The following is a 23,563-nucleotide window of genomic DNA, read 5'->3' on the forward strand; positions in this document are numbered from 1 at the left end:
TATTGTGTATTTTGTTTAGCAAAGTACAAGGAGCAGATGGAGTATCCCGTGGCAACTAGGACTAAGGTGGAGGAACGACAGTTAGGAATGGTAGTAAGGTTTTATGAATTCACCGTCTCTGGAAGTCAGATAGAATGAAACAGAACCTAGGAAGCATACAAGAAAAGTTTCAGATGCTACAGATGAAAGAGAAACTTGGTATTCAGATGAAGCAGTACGGTCTAAAAAAGAAAGCCATAGACAAACACTGATTTACCGTTCCAGAGGGAGTGCTGAAAGGGAGTGAAGGGACTGAAGAAGTGTAGACTACAGATATATGCAACAGTGCTTGTGTAATCACTCTCAATGTCAGAGGGGGATGGGTACAAGTTCTGCACTGTAGTTTTAAGTATAAGAATGGCTAAATGTCTCAGACATTTTTCTGTCTAAATTAAAACTACTAATCTGTCTGAAAAGATATCCAGCATCTAGACTGTGGCTGCTGGATATTGGAGAAGACCATAATAATACCTTTTAGCTGTACATTCTGAAGGCCATCATTAAACTGTCCCCATGTACAGTGTTGTGTGTGGCCATACCTATATTTCTTCAGCAAGCTCCTCTGAGCCCTCCAGACATATAGTAAGTCACCTATTCACCAGTCAGCGTTAAGAATAGCTATTCCCCAGGATCGCTATTCAGCAGTGTTCAGAGCAGGTGGGGAGTTTGAAGGAAAAGAGATTAGCTATTTCTACTCCACAAAATGATTTATGCCCCGACTTTTATCAGGTAGCTTCTCCCCTTCTGCAAAGATCATTTCCCCTGACTTCACCTCACAACGGGAACTATTTTAAGCATTGGCTCATTAATACAGAGTGATTGGATTCATTGTTCTGCAATCCTGATGGATGTTCTGTGAAGTTTTCTCTCTCTCAACTCCCACCTCAATCCCCTCTTCAATCTTCTGGCTGAATTTCTTCCCAAGAATGCAGTCCCATTGTCTTCTGAAAGTTAGATAAATCAGTTGCCGATGCCTTTTGTCGCTTCAGATCATTTAAAAGAAACTGTATTAACCCCACTCCATCAAAGCTTTCATAATGACAGCACTTTTAACTTAAATCTCCGTAGACCTTTTCCGCGTTTTAACAACCACCGAAGGCACGTTCAGCTTAAGGTCTCACAGTTTGCACTCTATTTTTAGTGTCTCTTCAGATGTATTCAGAGTAAGACATCAAATACATTGACAAGCCTTTTATTATTTAGTGTGCCTCTTTTTTTATGAAACACATCATGCATAAAATATGTTTTTCTTCTGACGTTAAACATTTAGGACACTGCCCTACTTCATATTTGGATCAATTCGACCAATTTCCATTTTCTCTTTAAAGGAGCAATTTGTACAATGATTTGGAAAAGAGGTTCAGTACCTTTTTCCAGATGTGGTAGCTGCTGTTTCCATTTAACAACACTCATATACTGAAGCCATTTTAATCATGATCTGCCGTGCTATTATGAGTTTAAATGCCCACTCATAGAGTACTTAAACCAGTGCAGCATGGCAGTCGCTCATAGCAGCGTATGGACATTGAAGCATCCAGCACAGAACTTTCCAAACAACTAACCTGCATGATGATCTGTTGGGTACATCCGCAATCTCAGCTTGCTGCGGCGGCCAGGTCTTAAGATTTACTGAGACCAGTAGACATGGGAAGAAATGTCATGATAGTGTGCGAGGAAGCAGTGCCTGGTAGAGAGGGTGGTGTTCCATGCTAACAGAACAATAAACCCCTGCCCATTGCCCTTCTGTCCAGCAAGGTTGCTTCCCAAAAGCTCCAGCCATTGTTGCATTTATTGTTATATTCACTGACTACCTGTCCTTTAAAAGAAGTTTGAGATTCAAGTCGGACTGAGGGGTAGGGTAGACGCTTCTCTGAATTACTTCCAAGTTGTGACACAATGTGGTATTGCAAGATGTGGCAGGCCGGCGCTAGCTGGTTAGCATGTTAACATCAGCAGATCTCTAACATCAGAGTTATTATTTCTTCCATATACTTCCACTATTTATCCACATACTTTGGATAATCTTAATTAATTTTCCAATGTTTTAAAAAGATTTCTTCTTTCTCTCAAATATCAGCATGTCCTCCCTTTGTACATGGAAGTATCCACCAGTAAAAATGTTTGTGCACGTGACTAGTGTAAGGCACCACACAGGCAGAAGAACATTTTCTTTGTTCCCTGAAAAACATTAAACTATGACCGTTTATACGTTTGTAGCTGGTATCATATCGCTCTTGAGCATGTTACCATCACCTTTTGCATGATGAGTGCTTTCAAAGTGCATCCTTCCATAGTCTAGCAATCCTTCATGACCCATCCACGCATCATTGTATCACTCGCGGGTACTATTTTAACTCCAGGGTGGTTGACTTTGACAGCAGGCTCGTGTATAGATGGCTCGGCTTGAAACTTGCTCTATAGGAAAGTGTGTTATGCTGCAGTGAGTCGGCTGTGGGTGCTACAGCGGGGTTGACTGCTATTTATACTGTACCTCCACTGCAGCGGCACTTCGCTTCTCTCCATGTGCACTCCTATTGGGAGAGGAGATGAGAGGAGATTTTGAAGCAACAGACAGATTTGATTCTGTTCCAGTGTGTAGTTATAGCTATGTATGTGTAAATTAAAGTTATTCACCACAAAGTAAATGTTTCTATTGAAAGCCATAGGTATAATCATTGAAACCATCACTGTCACTGATTCTACCAAGCCATTTCATTAAGATTTTACAATGATAATTATGGAGAAGGTAGTAAGAGCTTGGCGAGCAGTTTGAGAGATGTTTTTTTTGTTTGTTTAAAAAAGAAAATCAAATTTAAACAAATCCAAGCCTGCAGAGAGCAAATTTATCGATGGACCTGCTTTTATTCATTTTAGAAATATTCCACCCTGGAGCACAGTAAGACACGTTCTGTTTCACTTGGCAATTTTGAATTCAAACAGATCATTATAGACTGAGTATTTAATGTGCTATACACTGTAAAAGTTGTCAGAGAAGGTGGATTATATTAGCTAGGAAACACATATAGCAAGAAATGTCATGTATGTCGAAAAAGATGAGAGTGTATACATGCACGTTTAATCTGACACCTTTTAGCTTTTACCCTCTCACACGTGAGCACATTAAACACTCGTGTCGGCCTGTGTCTGTGTCACTTTCCCACACTGAATGCTTGGTTTCAGCCATAATGAATCTTTTAAGTAGAAGCATGAGAAATGGACGGGGAGTTAGGGACAGGGACCGGCAGGGAAATCAGCTGTCAGTGGCCAGATACTTCCGTTCTTCTCATTAATTACTTTTGGGGAAAGTGAGGTGGACGCCAAATGAGTATTGATTGTGGTGGGCCAGTATAGGGCCTGGTTTCGCTGGCCTTTCCCACACGTCATTGCTTCTCCACTTCCCCATTAAGTGGGAACAAGAGGGATCAGTGGCAAGCTGGGACCTTATTAAAGACAGGACCTCTGAGTGTCAGACAGGCTAGCTAGCGCACAAACCCTCTCTACGTGACAGTATACGAGGCACTTCTTTTGACTTTGTATCTGTCTTTTAATCCCCTCTCCACTGAATGTCAATAAGAGGACAAAGGCTTAAATGTTGTAATTTTGAAGTCAGACAGTCCAATGTCAAACTTTGTCTCACTAGGTTTCTTTGATTTGTCGTTTGTTTTTGTCTTTTCCCTTTAACACTTTTCTTAATTTTGTTTTTTTTTTCATCTCTCTTTTTTACAGCACCTCTAAGCCAGAATGTAAAAGTGGCTCAGAGCTCACAGAAAGGTCTTTTTCCTTTTCTCTTTTCCTTGCCACCTCCCTCGTCCCTCATTTTGTTGCGTGACTGATGATTTTAATTACCTGTTAACTCGCTGTACTCAGCAGATACACATGATAAATGGTCCAGGAGGTTGTTATAGCCACCATCTGGATGGGGCAAAGGAGTCTAAGGAGCTTTTCTCTACTGTCATACTAAAGACAGCCACCACAGCAGGGGAGGCGAGGGGTGGGGGAGGGGCGTTGCAGGTGTGCCGAGGGAGAGCAAGAAACTGTCCCAGTTTAGATTCAGTTGACAGCTATTTAGTGTCATAAGGGTCACATCCATTTTTCCTTTCTGAGACTGCAGGGAGCGACGATATGCCTCTAGAAAAGGAAGCCCATATCACCACAGTAGGGGGAGAGATGGCTGTTGACGATTGGCCAGCAAATTGCAGCACTTTATATGGAGATTGTAGTGAAGGATATGGAGGAAGGGAGGTGAAGCTACAGTGGCAGCAGTGGAATGGATTCAAAGCAGGCATTATGTACTCAGGGACAGGTGCTATGCAATGATCAGCATGGTCTTGTTTGAAAGTACCCCCATGTCGGAGGCAAAGTAGCTGGGTAAGGGGAAAACATCACAGACATTGTTCAGTGAAATGAATAGAAATTCTACGCACGAAATAAACACTTGAAACATGGGCTCCACCTCAGTCACATAGGAACATACAGTTATATTATATTATGGAGTATATACTAGCTGTGAGCAATCCATTGTGGAGGTTCCCATTTTAAAAGTTCAATACAGTCTCGGGGTTACAGAGTTGTTTGTAACATTTTATTATGCAACGACTGCTGCATAAGTACCTGGAGGATGTGGATGTCATTGGAAAAGCTATCCTGAACTAAAATTGCAATTGTATATACACACACACACACACACACACACACACACACACAAAATCTAATCTAATCTAGATCTAATTTGTGAAAAGAACTGTTTGTGATTTTAGTGAGCCTGCTTGATTTTAGTGACCTGTCCTTCATGACAACACTTTACTGTCTGCCCAGTACCACTGTGCAGCAGCATTTCCGATGGTTGCATGACAACCTCACAGTGATGCCAGGAAAATCACTGCCCCCGTCTGTTGTTCACCGAGAAAGCAGGTAGCTTCCAAGTCCCCCTGGAATGGCAATACCCTGTGTTGTGATTTTAGCATAGCGCTCTAAGCACATTACGATGGCTTCTGCATGCAAAAACATAGGAAAAGGAGCATCCGTAAAGGTGTAAAGAAGTTCTTTAAAGTGCAAGGAAACTGGATTTTCCTGAGGTTTCCAGCACTGTTTATTGTGAGTTTCAGATGGGTAACCCCACAGATGTTCCAAAATAAAAGCGTAGACTCCTCTTCAATGCTTTGCAACTGAAGAAGACTCTTGGATGAGTGGTGAAAAGACCAGTTGCATTTGTTTTAGCTTTGTTTAAGATATACTTATAAAATCACCAGAATGTCTAAAACACCTTTAAAAGCTGAAAACAAAAAAAGTCTTATTCATCACTGAGCTACTTGTAGAATGATGTGCTGTCTTCTAATGTGGTATTTTTACATTTTTTTTAGTGTACAGGTCAAACAATTACGATGTGTAGAGAGGGTCAGACTTACTATTCATCCCTGCTATAGCCTTTTAAGCTAAGCTAAATGATATAGCATCATACTTGAAAAAGGTTAACTATACCACATACCCAACAAACGGGCACATTCTGCAGAGAGATGAGATTTTCAGAGTCACACTGCACTTGTCGGAGCTGTCACTTATTTGACACTTAATTAGACTCACGCCCAACAGTTTATTTGGCTGCAGTCTGGCCTCTGCCGTGGCATTTGTGTTTATGCTTTGAGTTCATAACACGGAGCAGATGACCCACAGTGCACTGGGAATGACCTCCAGCATTAATGAAGTGTAATGAAGACAGTCCCCAAAGCAGAACCCGTGTCACTTCGGCTTTGTCCTGTGGTTTGTAATAGCAGCACACACAAAGCCACGTTCACACACAGAACATTATGCATTCAACAAATGTGACATTCCTTCAGCTGATTGCTTGGAGTCCCAGTGGTAACGTTGGAAACAACTTCAATCCATTCATATATTCCCTTAGTTCCCTGAAGCAACTATGAAGTGCTTCTGGAGCACTCTGTGTACTTGACATTGGCAGGCAGTCCTAGGAATTGACTCGAATGGTATTGAATTGAACTAATTTAAATCAAATCAAATTCAGGCAGATTGAATATTTGTCTGTTTGCTTAGCACGCGTGTTCGTGAATTTGTTTGCCCCCGTAAATCTTTGCTATTCTCCCATGAAAACGCGCCCTGAAATACCAATTTGGAGCCGACGTGAGACAAACACAAGCAGACACCTGGCGAAGAGACGTATCAATATGACGGTTGTAAACAACAGCGCCCATATTGTGTGTTTGTGTTTCTGTTGCACTCTTTCTCTCTATCTGGATTGAATCAGTGGAGTGTTAGGACATCGTTTAAGCTCTTGCACAGCATCAATACTGGCTCTATTGATTTTTTTAAACAGTTAATGGAAGCCTTTAGGGCAGGAAAGCTAATTAAAATCATATGCAGGTCAAGCTCATTTAAAGACTCCCCATTAGTTTATGTTGAGCTTAACCATGCTTGACTGGAAAATCCATCCATCGGGCATCGTAATTGACTGGTGTTTCTAATGGCTTTCCAGTGCTCCTGCATCTCTCTGAGAGGTGCTGAGTTCCTCTGGCAGATTTCATGCTGCAGCTTTAATAACCCACATACAGAATCATTAAAGACAATTGACGTGTGTCCTGTGTCCTCAAAGTATCTTGTCAGTGCCTCCAGACAGTGTTGTGTTTCAGAGGCAAACGGACAAAAACAATATCCACCCACTGTTCACAGACATGAGATCATAATGGACTGTAGTCTCTGGATTCGGTCTGTTAGATTTTATGAAATTGTTGAGACATTAATACACAGATTTGAGTGTCAATAAGATCATACTTTTTCATCTATACTTTCTTATCATGGTGTTTTATTGATTTGTATCAATAAATATGTCCATGATTGGGCTGTTTAATAGCTTCAAAAGGCCATTCTCTCAGAGCTAAGTAACATTTATTTATCTATGCACTCATTTAAGTAGTGTTCACTTATTTCTCATGTGATCTAAAAGTATATTTTTACAAGTGTATGGCTTCTCATCCTTATCATATAATATTTAAACTGAATCAAGTATTTTACATTGATGATATGTCTGTTTGTTTTTTTCAATAAGTGGCAAGATTCATGCTTCTGCATCAGAGCTAGTGCCCTAGCCTACACGAGTGACCTATGTAACTGAACAATGGCTGAATGAACTGGTTCATGAAGATGGAGCTACGTAGAAGAGAGCGACGTAATGTTACTATAAGGGAAAACATAACATATTCTGGTTACTTGGATTACTTCCACATTGAATTGCTTTTTATAACTGTATGAATGCACCAATCGCACCCTGCAGTTAAAAAAATTAGCTAGCATATAAACGTTAGCTAGCATATGAAATAGCCATAGCAAATCAGCACATACGGGACTGTCAAGTGACACGTCAACTAAGCGTGTAGCTACCTACAGAAAATTTTAAAAGTTAAGATGGCAAGCTAACCAGTAAAACTGCAGACAACTACCCCGACTAATTTAAAAAAAAAAAAAAAAAAAAAAAAAAAACTTTAAGATTGTTTTTCAAGTTGGAGGTGAAGGCTTTGGACGTTGAAAGAAGGTTGGTTGCTGGCAAGCACAGGTTGCACAGTAAGGTTGTGTTCTTTCTTCTCTATAATTTTTCTACAATCTGAAGTGCTGGTTCTGTTATGCTGCCCCCGGCTCCAGCACCTACTCCTACTCCTTTATCTTGCTAATAATGGAAACGGCTCAACTGTTTAACGTTGTAGTTAAAGTTGGTTGGTTGCGTGTTCTACACTAGGGCTCCTGGGAGATGCCTTAATTTATTGAGACAGTGAATAAACATGTGAAACCTAAAAGTTCCGTCATGTAATCCATCAATGTAACTATTGTAAATACCATCTTGTAACTGTAATGGAATACAGTTACTCATAATCTGTCTTCTTAATAATCCATTACTCCCAACACTAACACTAAGGCATAGGCTACAGAGCTACGTCATACGGCTTCCCTAGATTCGCAACTAGAAATTTAGCTGAATATTAAATGTGATTCTAGTCCAAGTCTATTCTCAACTAACTAAAAGACTGCATCTAGATAACATAGGCTACATTGACAATACAAGCTTCAAAAGCCAGCTATAGATTAAATGAATGTTAAAAGCACTGGACTCATGATAGCATGATAGAGTGGAAAATTAAATAAAAGGTTTGTGTGTAGTGCAGATCTTTCCATCAGGAATTCTAATTACAGCACCAGTGGCTTTTGTATATGTATTTGAATGATTGGTTATGGTGAGTTTTGTTTTGACATTCAGAGGGAGCTGCCACGTTTCTTCTGGCGATTATTTTCTGCTAGAGGAACAATGGCCTTGTTTCACTCCAACAAACATTGTTTTAAGACATGTCAGCTCTCGGCTTGTTCCGTGTGCACACTTTTCACATGCATGCGCTTCCCACTTGTTTCGTTTTTTGTTTTTTTCCACAACTCAGAGAAGCTTGCGGTGGAAGGCAGATTTTAATCTGCGAGTTTATTGTTTCCTATCAGGGGACAGTATGCTAACAGCAGATGCCGACAATCTCGCTGTGTCTTAGTTTGATGCCTCCACAACATGACTCTGCCCCCACTCCTGCACCCAGCTGGCATGAGCAGCAGAGGAAACCCTGCGACGTCATAGCTTCAACACAGTGGTTCATTAGAGAGCGTTAGATCAGATAAAACACCCCCTGAGATGAATTTTCTCTGCCACACAGGACAGATGGGAAAAAGGATATGAGCACGCTCTGAAAAAAATGATCATATGAGATGTAATATGCAATAATAACACCTAATAAGATGTCAGACACTTTGACTTACTGTGTTTCTGGAAAAGCGAGGATTTATTTGACTACAGCTCTTCCATACTTATTTTGTATGGTATAAATGTGCACATAAGAATGCAAATACACATGTATATATGTATACACACACCTGACCTTTGAGCTTGCTGATTATGCTAATATTATTAGCAGTTTTCTGTCACGCATGACATTATGTCGTTCGAGTTTCACAAGCATTTCAGGCTACCTGCCTAATTTTAAAAGCCTATTAAGTTGGCGCGTTATTAAGGAGAAACCAAGCATTAAAATCAATTAAATGTAATAGTGACTGTACTAGATGGTGCATACTCCACCCTTCTAGCTATATTTCATCGGTCACCAAGTTTCCATTCAGTAAAAAATACCTATCTGAGTTGCTGCATGATTAACTGCATGTTTTATTTGCAAGCATAGAGATCATGAGTTAGTCAAGTTCATTCATTCATTCATTCATCTTCTGTACCCGCTTATTCCTGTTAAGGGTCGCGGGGGTCTGCTGGAGCCTATCCCAGCTGTCATAGGGCGAGAGGCGGGGTACACCCTGGACAGGTCGCCAGTCTATCACAGGGCAGTTAGTCAAGTTATTAGTTAGTTTTTCTTTTTAAAGGTAAAATTTTTAACTTTATCTGTGGATACCCAAAAAGTGCTAATGTTAATTGTAGCCAGGTGAAGCAATAAACTGAGTTTTCCCAGTTTTGATATTGCACTGCCAACATGTACCAGGATGCATTGCATTCAAGAAACATGGCTGAACATGTCAGTTGACAAAAATACCCTCACCCACTCAGTGGTCATCTGTCCCCTCGGTCCTGCTAATATATGTTGTCTTGAGATCTTGAAGAAGGGCTTCATTACAGTGCCATCTCAGGGCTGGCGCCATTAACGGCGTCCAACAAAAACAGCTCATCAAAATCTATGGTGGCAGAATGATTCTGTTGGTACTGGCGCACAATTTGACCAAAGGCACCACCAGTCTCTATTTGCCCTCTGCAGCTCAGTTTCTGGACCGTCCCTGCTGGCCATATCCTCTTGCAAGGCTAGTGCAGCTGCAGCCTCTGCTTCGCTGTGGATTGCTTCCTACTCTCTCCAGTGCAAATAATAAGTACCCTCACAAGAACAAGAGATTTCGAAGCTGAGCCCCATAGATGAAGAGAACTGGAATGAAAATGGCTGTTCACACCATAGCCCTGATTTGAATAAATAGAGGAGAGGTTTATAATTGTCAATTTGCTCTGCGCATGTTCCACTTTTCCACCTGCATGTAATTCAACTTATGCAATGACATATTGGTTATATTTTAAAATGCAGTTAACAATGCCATTGGTGAAGGTTTGAATTTTATTATTCTATCAGAATCACAACCGGTACATAAGCTTAACTTTTATCCACAGATTTTAGCCTTTTTGCTCTATTTGTATTTATTATAATTTGAGGCTGTGCATAAATCAAACTGTGAGAGTGAAGAAAAATGTGTAGATGTGCTGAAAAAGAAGACAAAAAGTAGGAATGAAGGTAACAGAGATGTTCTCTTTCAGGTTCTTCTAATTAATAGTAGTAGCTGGTCATCTCATCTAAAAACAAAGCCCCTAACCCCAAAGACTCTTCCCTAACCCACAAACCCTAAATCCCCATCTTGTATCTCTCATCTTCTCTCTGAGCTTCCAACCCCTAATACTCAGCCTCAGCCAAAGTGAGAACAGCAAACAGCTTTCCCAGGCACGCTAGAATGAATGAAATAAAACGAAAACAAAACGTCTGTGTCATCATTTCTCTTAGAATACACATGAGAAAAGCAGGCCTATATTTTATATCGATATAATGAGTCAGCTCTGTAACATTAGATGATATAATATACTATAACGACTCTCAGGGCAGTTACATCTGCTGACCTCTCTTGGGAGCTCAGTGCAATTATTTACGAAGCGGAAATTTGTAGAGCAAAGCTAATGCAATTCAGCCCGAGAACAGAAGATGTAGCTTATTCAACTTATTTTCAGTTAAAACTAGATGATGATCTTGTGGAAGACAAGAACAGCTAAAGCCCATTATTGAGTGTTTGCAAGGATGTGCTCATTACTGTTTAGGATGACAGGCGTCCACACTGTCGATGTATGTTGTTCCTCACTGTATAGGGGCTGCTCTTTCGAGGAATTCCTCACTCTGCATTCAGTGCACATTCTTATCTCGCTGACTGCTTGCTGGGGTCAACTGGTTCTGTACAGACCAACAACACTAGATGCTCTATGAAGTTCAGGGTAAAAGGAAGTTAAATGCTTCAGCATGGATTTAAAATAGCAGTGTTAGCATGCTGATGCTTAGCAGCCAATGTTGGACATGGGCCAACATCTTTGCTTAGCATGCTAACCCTCAGTGGTTACGTCATTACTTATACAACAGTGATCGTACCACCTGCATTAACTCACATTTACTTATTTGTATTTGTGCTTTACTCCAGTGTAATTCAAGACTTTAGAGAAGTCGAGTAAAAATGAACTCGTAACAGCTTTCATTAACCTTCTACAGTCCCTAGTCTGTTACACTAGACTTAACCCTTCCTTTTTTCACCGCTTGGCAGCCATCTTGATTTAACCTCCTGTGCAGTTAGTAGAGGTAGCCATACAGTAATTGCAATTAACGTCTGCATGTATCGCAAGTAGAATTCTTATAAAAACTGCTTAAAATGTTCGACAACTTTACCTAAGCCCCCCCCCCATAGCTACTTCAAATGCTTTGATGACGCTGATGCACTCTCAATGCAGAGTGCTTTTACTTGACAAATGTAACTCGCTTAACCTACCAGAGCTCATTAACATGCAAATTTATATTATGGAAACAGTAAGCCAAGTAAAATGAGGAGTACACCTACGCTCAGTGTTCAGTGCTCGTTTGCACCTTCTCCTGTAACAACACACTTAAAATTGTAATGAAAGTCAACTGTGCGCTTGTGTTAGTGCAACAGCAAATTAGCTTTTATGTTTCTTTTTGGTTTGGCTGCTATAAAGCGGACGACTGGCTTTTTCTATTCAGGATTCTGTAAGTGGTTTGTCTCTCCCGCACAACGTCCCTGACTGTTAGAAACAGAGACTAATTGGAGAGGAATAGATCTCTCATGTGAGATATTTAACTTGTTAATTAAATTCACTTTTGCAGCTGATTCTTGACACGGTGCTGTTCACAGTTCCACTTTGTACTCTGTCACGAAAAACAACACGCGAGTTGAAACGCTGATATTTTCACCTGCCTCTTTCCCAACCAGGTCCATCTCTGGTGGGGGTTTTAAAGAAGGACTGGGCTTCACCAAACAGCATCGCTCTCTCCTGGCAGCAGCCCGAACAGACAGCACTTCCCATCCTCGACTATGAGATCAAATATTATGAGAAGGTACATTAGTGCTCTGTATACATTTCCAAGGGGAGATTACATCACTTTTTTAAGATGACTAGATAATTCAGTGAGGGTGAGAATGATCATTATATGCTTTGTATTTCTTCAAGAAGAGACAAGACAGTTATGCAGAACATCTTCAAAGTCCAACTACAACAACTAGTAATGTGTCTTTATAAAGAATGTGTCATAAAAATGATTTATTGCCTGTAATTGGAGTTCCCAAAAGTGGTCAGAAGAGCTCACCTTTGCTAGAATGTAGCTAGAAGGCACCTCTTGTCAAAGCTTGTATCAGCATCTGCCATAATGACTGAGACGGTAATTGAACAAAGCAGTGTTTACTGCTACTTCGATGTAAGTGAACGTGTCATTTTTAAAACTCTGTCGAAAATCTCTTCTCAACTGCTAAGATTGTTTTGATCATACCTTCGCTCTCCCGCAGGAGCACGAGCAGCTGAGTTACTCTTCGACGCGCACCAAGGCCCCCAGTGTGATTGTCTCAGGTTTGAAGCCAGCAACCTGGTACGTCTTCAGTGTGCGCACCCGCACGCCAGCTGGATACAGCTCCTACTCCCCTAAATATGAATACGAAACCACTGGAGACTGTAAGTACCTCAGACCTTGTACAGCGTGTGTTTGTCAAGAGAGCTCATTCCACTTTGTGTCAACACGTGTGCTTTAGCTGATGAAAGTGATTTCTGCGTGATGGTAATGTGCAGAAACTACGTAAAGTGATGGCAACAAAAGGTCACTTTGAGATGAATCAGTTAGAAAAGGTCAGCCATCCATGATTAGTTTAAGATATGTTCCACTTAACTTTACTCTTATTTTAATCTTCCAGCAAAAGTTTGGCTTTAACATTTCCTGTTTCTGGCTTAACTTCAAGACAAGTAAATCAAAGGCTGGAGATGCCCAGCTGCAACCAGTAGTTGAGGGTCAGTTAAAGTTCACGTAGCCTGGAGCATTACCCAGGGCAGCTTGCATCGTGGGCACAACATATGAAACCACCCAACAAAAAATGCCAAAGTAGGATTCTAACCAACAACTTTTTAATAAGGCCCTGGGAAACATATCCAGGGACAAAGTAAATATTTGCAATCACAAAAACACTAAAAACACTTCACTCCTCCACTTCCGTGTTTTAATCCTAACTGTTAAACATTAAACACAGTAAATGTGGGCATGGCGTGAGCGCATGAGCACGGTGTTTTGGTAAACAGCATCAAGATCACATGCTCGCACCGTGTTTAGCACAACATCGTGCTCATTAACTTCCAGTCCATATTAAAGTAATGTTTGCAGCAATCTTTGGTTCCAGTTCCCTCTACCTAAACACTACAAAATCATCTTGAACTTGTATATTTACAATGACGGTTACATTTGGACAATGGAGAAGTTGTGTTATTTAACAATAAGCTGCTAAAGCTGATGTCACGACTTCTATTTTTAATACGTAGTTTGCATCCGGACTGGAGTCTCTTTATTATTGCAATAATGTAGAGATAAAGTTATTGTTTTTAAAAAAAAATGGGTTTAAATGTTGAAAACACAACTGTCATAGTCCCTTTATATCATTGCATCTTACTTAATTAAATAATTTTTGAATTTTAATGTACAATATGTAGAAATACACACTCCAGAGTTGTATTAATGCTAACTGTGCCAATCTAAAAAATGAAGCTTAAAGTTATAGTTTGTTTTTTGTCATGATATTATAAAATGCATCTAAACCAAATTTTTTTAATTTACTACAACTGGAACTCCCACTAAGATTTGACTACAGCCAGAATAAATTCTCTGCCGTATGAATTCCACGTAGCTTGCATCCACAACCCTTGAAGAAAACTCTTTCCAGTGGCAATTGGGGAAATTTAATACAATAAACAAGGGCGTGGATTTATTTTCAATTGATGTATACCGTGCACTCCTGTGTGAATAGTAGTTTTATTGCAAGTCCGCTCATAAAATACAAAGGTCCAGCTGCCCTTTTATGTTGGGTCAGGTATTGTTGAGGGGTGATTTGGCTTCACAGTGGCCCTCTCCTTTCCAAAGCTGCAGAGCTTTGCTTTATCTGTGGATCACAGGGTGCTCGGCCAAGCCTTTGTACCGCCTGGCCTTTTATCTGAAAGAGAAAGCAGATTTGGCCTGTGTCGCTCTCCCCTCCTCTGTCAGCCTGTCTGTCCGTCCACCTGTCAGTCACTGTCGCTGCGCTCGTTTTTCCAACTGTCTGTCTGTCACTTCCGCCTCTCTCTTCCTCTCTTGTCTCTATCTCTCGTCTGTCATCTGTTTCCTCAGCTCATTTCTCTCTCTCTCCTTGCGCACACACACACTTCATTAGCATCAGTCCAACACCTCTGTTAAGTTAGTGATGCGAGGAAGGCGTGAAGCTGACGGTCGTGAGAATTGTCTTGTGTGATCTGACCAACGCCTCCTCCCGTCTCCCTCCCCCTGAGTGGTCTGTAATTACTTTTCCCAGGCTAAACACACATTCTTGACGAGCGCCACACACTTACGTATATGCTCTTGGCTGTCACCCACACGCCACATAAACCCACATGAACTTCGCTCACTGGGCTAGCGACCGCGCACCCTGATCTCCAATTCATATTCATTAAGCATGAAATATTATAGAAATAAGTTTGGTAATAGCAATCATCTTTCAATTATCTGGGATTCGTTAGCCTTGTGACAAGACATAGAAAAGGGAAAATCATGAATACCAAATGGCCCCAATTTAACCAAATGATCACGGACTAAATCACAATTTCATGAATGAATAATATTAATTAAACGGCAGCGAGCAAATGAATCATTCCAATACGAAAGCTGACAGGGGATTTTTTTTTTTTTGCATTACAAAGAGCTGATCAGACATCTCTCTGTAATATCTGCCTATCAAGAGAGCTTACATGGTCTTTGTATGAAGGATTGATAGAGAAGAATATTCAACACTATGTCAAATCTAATATTTTCTTTCTTCTCTCATTTTCCTCTTTTCTTTTCTTACTCTCTTTATTCTCCCAAACCTATCCCCTTCTTATTCCATTCCTGCCTTTTCCTTCCCTCCATCCTCTGGTTTCCCCCGCATCTTCTCTGCCCAACTCTCCATCTGCTCCTTGTCACCCCACATTCTTTTCAACCTTTCTGCCGTTCTCCTCTATCTTCAGCATCAGACATAGCTTCCGACCAAGGCCAGGTGTTAGTCATCGTCACGGCGGCAGTTGGTGGCTTCACCCTTCTTGTCATCCTCACCCTCTTCCTCCTCATCACTGGAAGGTAAGACGAATTCACGTGCTGTGGTTTAAATGTGAACACACACAATATTTCCCCGACCTGTTTGGTTTGAACTGTTGTCCAGTCTTGCCGCGGTGAATTAGGGTGAAAGAGTCTAAAGATGAGCAAGTAATCTCCCATGTTGTCTAAATGCTGTTGAACAAACTACAGTATCATGACATGAACCACGCTCTGAATACTGGCGATGTTTTTCCAAAAATATTGATGCTCGCCTTGAGGAGGCTGTGCCGACCTAACACCAGTCAGTTTTACGCATCCCAGATGACACCGCTGTGATGAAGCAAATGCGGAGGAATTGCTTGTGTTTAAGTTCAAGTGACATTCTAATACAACCCCAATATCCACGGAGGGATGTGGTCAGAGTGGGCAGTTGCAGGGTGTTGCCACGGGAGATGACATTGCAGCCAAAATATCTTTTTTTTTGCTCCTTGGTGGCTGGTTGCAATACAGGTCAGACCTCCCCATCTGGACTTGAGCCAGAAAAAAAATAATAAAAATTCAAAGTACACATCGAATAATTTTTTTCCACCGGTATGCTTGCGGCTCAGGTGGTTGAGCCGGTGGTCCACTAATCACAGGCTTGGCAGTTCAGTTCCCTTTGGGAACATGAAGCAACTCCTAACACCGATGGTGTGAGTGCGTATGTGTGTGTGTGTGTGATTGTACGCATTCTGCAAAGTGCTTTGAGTATCACCAAAAAAAGAGTGATACTCTGAGCTACAGAAGTGCAGGCCCACAAGTACTTCTCTAACATAAGATTAGTTTATATTTATTCAATTATGTGATGCTATGAAAAACATTTCTGTCTTTACGATTGACAAGCAACCCTGAGTAAAGTAGTGAAGGACAGCGTCGGATATCAGTTTGAGAACTGTACACAACAACACTGAAGGATTGTTCCTTTCATTGTCTGTTTCATCCAGTCCCAACCGATTTATTGATTAAAAATGCAGTTGATATGTAGCTACCTAGACAACTAGTAGTCGCTTTTCATTTTTAACTAGAAATAATACAGGTACAGGAAGCGTTTAAGACAGTCAGGAAGTAGGAATCTTTATTTATAGTTTGTGGATGGACAAAAAAAAAAACATAATTTGTCATGTAAATTTGTGGTTTTACACTACAGAGCACAGCTACCCATTCAGTTGGTTTCTGCACCCTTTACTGTGTTGTCTTTCTCTCTCCCCTCATGTCCTGTTTCTCTTTTGGCATTTTGTTTGACATAAAGGGTCCAAAATAAACTTTAAAAACCGTCCAGTTTTGACCGACACCTCTTTCACTCGGCCTCTCACATTTGTTGCACATGCCAGGAAGGAGCAGTTTACTGGTCTGAAGTGTGGTAGCCTTACGTAATTCCCGCCTTTGCTTATTCAGCTTTAACTGAAGGAGACGTCCAAGTCTAACTGATTAACTCGCGCCTATTTGAGTTAATCAGATGTGCAGAGCCTTAAGTGGCCTGAATGTCTCCGGGATATCACTGCAGTTCTTGTGAAAATCTCTTATAAGCAACCACAGATGTCGATAACTTTTTTCTGTATTGTTTTCTCTAATGGGAGTGTATTATATTCTGGGAGATAAATGAGCCTCTTTAACAGCAGGCGTTTTGGCGATTATTGGCAGGAAAAGCACAAGTGCAGTTAATGCTGTTAAGGATGTCTCTGATCCATTTAAGTGTGACTGTAAGCTTCATATTCTTTGGCTTACAGTAATATATGCGTTCAATATTTCCTCCAGGGCACTGGCAAAACCTCACACTACATTTTGCTTCAACAATTGCCTTTGGACACAGGATACCACTAAAAGCAAGAGAAGGGGAAGGCATTTCAAGGAAGTGTATGCCTTAATGAGTTGTGCATGCATTCATTTTAATGAACATCAGCCTGTGTGTGTTTGTGGAGGTGTGGTGTTGCATTTGTGTGTGTAGTGACTCAAACTAGTTTTCATCCTGAATAATGCAAAAGAGTTACTACTTTTTAAACAGACTATTAATGAGTGTCATTACTTTCCATTACATTAGATCCACTGCTTGAAACCTCTTCATCCGAACAAGACACAATATACTTTTTATAATAGAAGAGACACACACAGACACAGAAATATTCATAGGAGCAAACAAAGGTAAAGCAATCATCCGCCCACTGAAGACACGCAGACACTCTCATGCAGGCACGACCAGTCTGTGTTTTTTTGTTTTTTTTATGCATGTGGTGTGTAGGTGCAGAACAACACTTTACACACTTTATTTCAGAAGTGTGAATTTGAGGAGGTTTGGAGACTAAAAAAACATTGCCATTTCACTGTGAATACACTGAACGAAAAATAAACTGAACTGAAACGTTCATCAGCAGAAATCCATGAGCGTCACATAATTTTTGTTTGGTCTTCCATGGGTTTTCCATTTATAGGGGTCACATTCTAATGTGAAGAATAATTTGTAGCGATCAGGCATAACATTATGACCACCTCCTAGTATTGTGTAGGTCTCCCTTGCAACTCCAAAAGAGTTGTGACTCATCAGAGAATGGACATGGTCCTTCTGAGGGTGTCCTGTGGTGTCTGGAAACAGGATGTTGTTAGTGGGGGCCTTTGGGTCGTATGGGTAGAGGGGAGGGACCTCTGTGGATCATCCCACAGATACTGATCAGTTTGGGATCTAGGGAATGTGGAGGCTGGTGGTTGGTACCTGTCTAAGTAGCATCCACATGAATGCCAGATCCAAAAGTATCCCAGCAGAACATTTATTTGTCACAAGAAGGTCAGTGTTATTCCCTCCTCCTGTCAGTGGTTTTAATGTTATCCCTGATCGGTGTACATTACGGCAGCAAAACAGATTTTGAGTTGTATACAAAAGCTAAAAACATACAAATATACTTAATCCTATTGTAATTATTGTACATGTACGATACGTTTAAATATGGTGATGCAAACTACATATTTAATATAAATAAAATGGATCCACCCACAAGAGCAAATTACTTAATGTTTATGTTTTGGTTAAGAAAAGTTCTTGAGAAGAAATTATAATAAAAGAAAAAGTACTCCTTTATCTGCCCTTTAATGGAGACATTTGTCTAACAGTTAAATTAACACAGACAAATGTTTTGTCAGATGAGCCATTGAAACAGACTTTTTTCCCCAACTAAGCATAGTTAAAATCGGAATAGACATAAATGAATATTTTGCCACATGTTCTCTCAAGACACACATGCACATAATTCTGGCATAAATGGAACGTCATTGCCCAGAGTAACTGCTAATGTGATCTGAGTGTTTGGTTTTCAATGCGTCCCAAGGCATCTTGGGTGCGTTCACACCTGTTCTTAGAGCTCTCTATTCCACTTGTGTTGAGATCACTCAAGAGGCATGTTTATGCCAGGTGTGAACAGGGCCAAGGATGTGTCAGTCAGCCCTCTGAAGAGCTCTCATCAAGCAAAGTAAGATGAAAAACCTGTGCAGGTGGTGTGGCAGTGTTGAGGACAGATAGGCAGCGCTTATCAATATCAAATACGTACACTTTGGACTCGCATACTTGGTGCTTGAGACTTGACATGAAGTACAGAAGTGGTGATGCTGTACTGTCATTTTGTAACTAGGAAAGCGTACGTACTTGATCACACTCATGAAAAGCATTCTGGGATACCTGACTGACTATAAGTCAACACAAGTTACCTCCCAATGCATCCTTGATAAAAAAAAAAAAGAGCAGGGCAAGAACACATCCAGATGTTTGGACTGTACTTGGTCAGATGTGTACTTTTAATTGGAACAGCAGCCACTGAACCACAAGAACACAAGTACAGATAAGAACGTATACTGAAAAACCCCCAAAGTGAACACCCAGGACCTAACTGTTATATGTACAAACATCTGACATAATTCAAACATCCCTCTGATATTATAAAACTGTTGAACTCATGAAACACACCATCCATCAAAAGAGACATCTGTGAACTACATATAGCAACACAGAATTAACTGATCTGATACCCGTCTGCAAGTACTGAGGTATCCTGCGTCTTGAAGACAATATAAAGTGTTCCAAAAGCCTTTTAAAGAAATGATGTTGTTTACATGATGAATAAGATTTTAATACGTTTTGATGTTCCATTTTAAACCAGACACGTGACATCGGCAGCCTGATTAAAGCTACTAAACGTGGAGTGGTTTGCTGGTAGGAGGCAGGAGTGTGGTACCAATATGACTAAAGGTGTCAACTTGCTGAAAGCTAAAGAGTTGCAAATTCACAGGGCCACATATTTCTTCATTCTGTGTTGCCTTTTTTGTTTAAAATGATATTGTTAATATTAGAGAGCATAGAACTTGGGGCTCCTCTAGACCATGTAACAGTCTTATAGGCTTATGTTATGGCCACCAGTTTGAATTATCTCAGCTGTCCACTTTAGCAAGGACATATAGGTCTAATGTTGCATTACTCATGAGCCTTGGCCAACACGGACCACGGAGAAGAAGCCAGATGCAATCACGCCAGCGGGAAATATTGCTGAATTACTCACAATTGACAAAGAATCGTGAAATGATTCATTGAAGATGCACATGAGGTTTTCTAGTTTCTCTAACACCTACATGATTGGCTCACCTTATCAGCGTACATGACAGACTTTTAAGCACTTTATTGCACCTGGGAGTCCTATTGACCTCAATCTCTAAGTTACATAGGTTTACACTTTAGACATTTAGACTTAAGACTCTTTGACATTTTTATTGCAGTTCTGAATCTTTTGCACTAGTGGTTTCAGCAGACTTTTATGCTGATCCAAGCTGAGCAAGTCATTCAACTGCAATCAAGTAATGAAGGGAAATAAATGAAGGCCACGCTCACAAGAACTGGAACTTGTTTGTTTGTTGCAGCTTTGATGAGTCCTGGTTGCCAGAGAATGTCCTCGAGTGAGCTGTGAACTTGACAAATATGAGGTCTTTTTTTTTTTTTTTTTTTTTTTTTTTCAGGCAAGGTGTGCCACTCTAAAGTGAAAGCCTTTCTTGTTGGTATCATCCAAATGTCGAATACATTTAAAGGATTTACAGTGCTTTTTGTATTTCTTTTAGATGTGATCTCAGTGTTTGTAGGAGGGCCTGTGTTCCGCGGCAGGTGCAAGAGCCAAAGCAAGCCCTTTAGGCTTTTTGCGTCGTAGCACAAGAAGCACCTTTTTTTTTTCTTTTTTTTTTTTTTTACCCGTATCCAACTAAAAGCAGTCGCAGCAGTAGTTGGAGTGTTTTTTGACTCTATTACAATCTGTCATGTCTGCAATCTTTCTGCCCTGTGTAGGAGGGACTTTCACTTTCTTTCAGTTTTAAAAACAGCTCCAAACGTACTCCAGCCGCCTGAGCTTTCACTCATGGAAATGCACGGCTGAACAACAAAAGTGAGGATGTCAGAGGACCTTCCGTGCGAGGGGTGTTTAACACCTCGATGCCTTAAGACCTCCCTAAATTTACGCCTGTATTTGCATCTACTAAATCAGGAGAAATAAAGATGTCATGATGAGACTTTGTGTGTTCTCTTTTTATCCTTGAATTGTCAGCCAGGCTCTCCAACTTTTTTTTAAAGTCATTTTATTTATACTGTCTTTCATCCCTCCTTTCTTCCGTGCTCTTTGTAGCCCCTGCAGCAGACCCATGTGCTGCGGCGAGGTGACTGTGAGCGATGTTAGGGCAACAGAGGACTGGTTTGAATTACGCCGGTGCTTTGATTAGGGCTCCGAGCAAGGTTGTTTAACCGAGCTGCGTGGGCGTGGAAGGGCTTGTGCATATTCGTGTGAATATGTACCGCAACAATGCTCGACAGGCCAGGGAACGGTGGAAGAAGCCAAGGTTTTTGTGTGTGATAGCTGACTTTGCGTGTGTGTGTGTCTGCGTGTGCGGCCCCTTTACAACATGAAAGCCAGAGAGACAGAAGGATAGGCGGATAAAGGGGATCAGAGGATAGGACTGGAAGAGGCTGATAAAGGCACATGCCACCATTTCTTTAATGAATAGCTTGACCCCATCAGCGGAGGTCAACAGTAGCTTTCCAAATCCCCTTCTTGTCCTCGCTGCCAGTGTTGCCCGCCATGTTATCTGCTCTGTCTATCAGTGTCCGGGATCCCACTGACTTCACTTAGCCAAAGCCAAGTCTGGCAACCTGCGGCTGAGAGCCCTCTGACACCTGCTCTAATCTGGCAACCCGGATTATGTTAAATCTTCACAGAGAAAGAGGCTTGCATGTGATCACATGAACCCACACACACTCATGCAAGCAAGCGAGCGCTTTCAAACACTTTCGCCTCCAGTACAGTCTGTATGCGTCTTCACCTCAAATTCAGCTCCGCATTGTCACTTGAGTTTGCATCTTTATTTTGGACGTATATATTCTCTGTTACACCTTTCTGTATTGTGTTGATTAGTGGCAACACTGTGACTGAGGCAGCAGTCGTGCCTTAGTTTTTGAGAAACATTTGAGAAACTGAAGTCTGCTGCATAATTCACAGTTACTTCAACAGTTCAAAAAAGTCAGTCATGAATCATGAAGAGAAGACACAAAATCTTAAATGTCTTCTGTTTTCTTAAAGCTGCATTAAAAAATTATTTTTATATGATCCGTTCATCAGAGGTGCTATGGAGCTTGTTGTGGTGAACCCTTAGATTGTCTGACTCTGGAGGTCAAATAGTGTTTTTTTTTATATACCCAGTTTGGCCATCAATGGGTATTTAGAGAATTTCGAGATTTGAGTATCAGTATCAATTTGAGTTTCATGGTGCTTTCCCACCTACTGTGTGTTTTGTTCTGATTCAAAGAATAATGTGAATGTCGCCTTTAACTTTGATTCTGTTCATGTTCACAACTGGCATAGACTAAGTTCTGACACGCCCATAACACTGCGCACTCGTAAACAGTTTTGCGATTTGTCACAATTTTGAGGGAAATTTGGATCTCAGGAAATTACAATATAATCACATTGAAAATGGAGCATCAACAGCGAGTGTTGGCAATTAATTACTTCATGATTTATTTTGTTATCTTTGTCTTTATCCAGTTTTTTGCATTACCCATCTTCTATCAGCCAGTCTCTCACCTGTGTATATGTACGTCTTTGTGTTTACTGCCCAGTTGCTTGGTTGTCTGTGTACCGCCTCTTCGACTATTTCAGTCTTCCACTCATGTTGCCATTTCTCTTGTTTGATTTTTCCTGTTTTTTTTTCTGTTGTCCTCAGCCATGGTATGCCTGCTTTGCTTCAGTTGTTTGCAATCTTAGCTCTGTGTTGACCTTTCCAACACTTAGTACTCACAATGACTGTGTAAGCTTGCTAAAACTGCTTTTCTTAAGCACTGAATGGTTGATTCGAAGCAAGTATTGAGCTGCAGAATCATCCCGTGTGAATGTCATTCTCAGGGTTTTATCGCAACTTGTTCGCCGGATATGTGTAGGCCGTAAAGCCAAACACATGAGCTAAAAGAAGGTGAAAAGTTTATAAAGCTGTCAAGCTGGTAAACACTTTCAGCAGCCAGTTACACAAAGTCAATGTCCTCTGTATAGTTTTGGACCAACTTTAGTGCAGAGTACAGGAGTTTATTGTTGTTACAAATGATGTCTGTCTTAAGCCCAATTCCACCGGGGCTATAGGAAGGCATCAGTTGTACGTGCTGCATAGAGAAGGACTATATTGCAGGTTATTTGGACATCAGGGCTTTGTGCAGCTCACTTGAAAGGCGAAGTGGATCAGGATGTTCCATGAAAGTTTACTCAGAGTAGGTGGACACTTTAACTCACTTAGGCCTCTTTCACTCTTATCAACAAAATCCTTGTATGTGCATTTACACCGATCAGGCATAACATTGTGTAGGTTACCCATGTCCCAGTTCTGACTCATCAGAGAATGGACATAGGCCTTCTGAGGGTGTCCTGTGGTGTCTGGTAACAGAATGTTGTTAGTGAGAGTCTTTGGGTCCTATGGGTTGAGGGGAGGGGCCTCTGTGGATCATCCCACAGATACTTGATCAGTTTGGGAACATAGTAAATTTGGAGGCCAGGTCAACACCTTGTGCTGTTTTT

At 40.9% G+C, this 23,563-nt stretch overlaps 1 protein-coding gene across 1 annotated transcript in view; it reads left to right on the forward strand.

Moving 5' to 3' along the window:
- Positions 1-23,563, forward strand: part of epha6 (eph receptor A6) — a gene marked incomplete at its 5' end in the record, with an annotated part of 182,919 nt that overhangs the window by 136,253 nt on the left and 23,103 nt on the right. Inside the window, 3 exons of the mRNA XM_084545050.1 lie at positions 12,094-12,218; positions 12,664-12,826; positions 15,389-15,497. Coding sequence (XP_084401176.1) covers positions 12,094-12,218; positions 12,664-12,826; positions 15,389-15,497 — 397 coding nt within the window. The remainder of the gene's footprint in view (positions 1-12,093; positions 12,219-12,663; positions 12,827-15,388; positions 15,498-23,563) is intronic.

This window comes from Chelon labrosus (assembly GCF_963514085.1).
Source record: "Chelon labrosus genome assembly, chromosome: 5".
In the NCBI taxonomy this organism is placed as follows: Eukaryota; Metazoa; Chordata; class Actinopteri; order Mugiliformes; family Mugilidae; genus Chelon; species Chelon labrosus.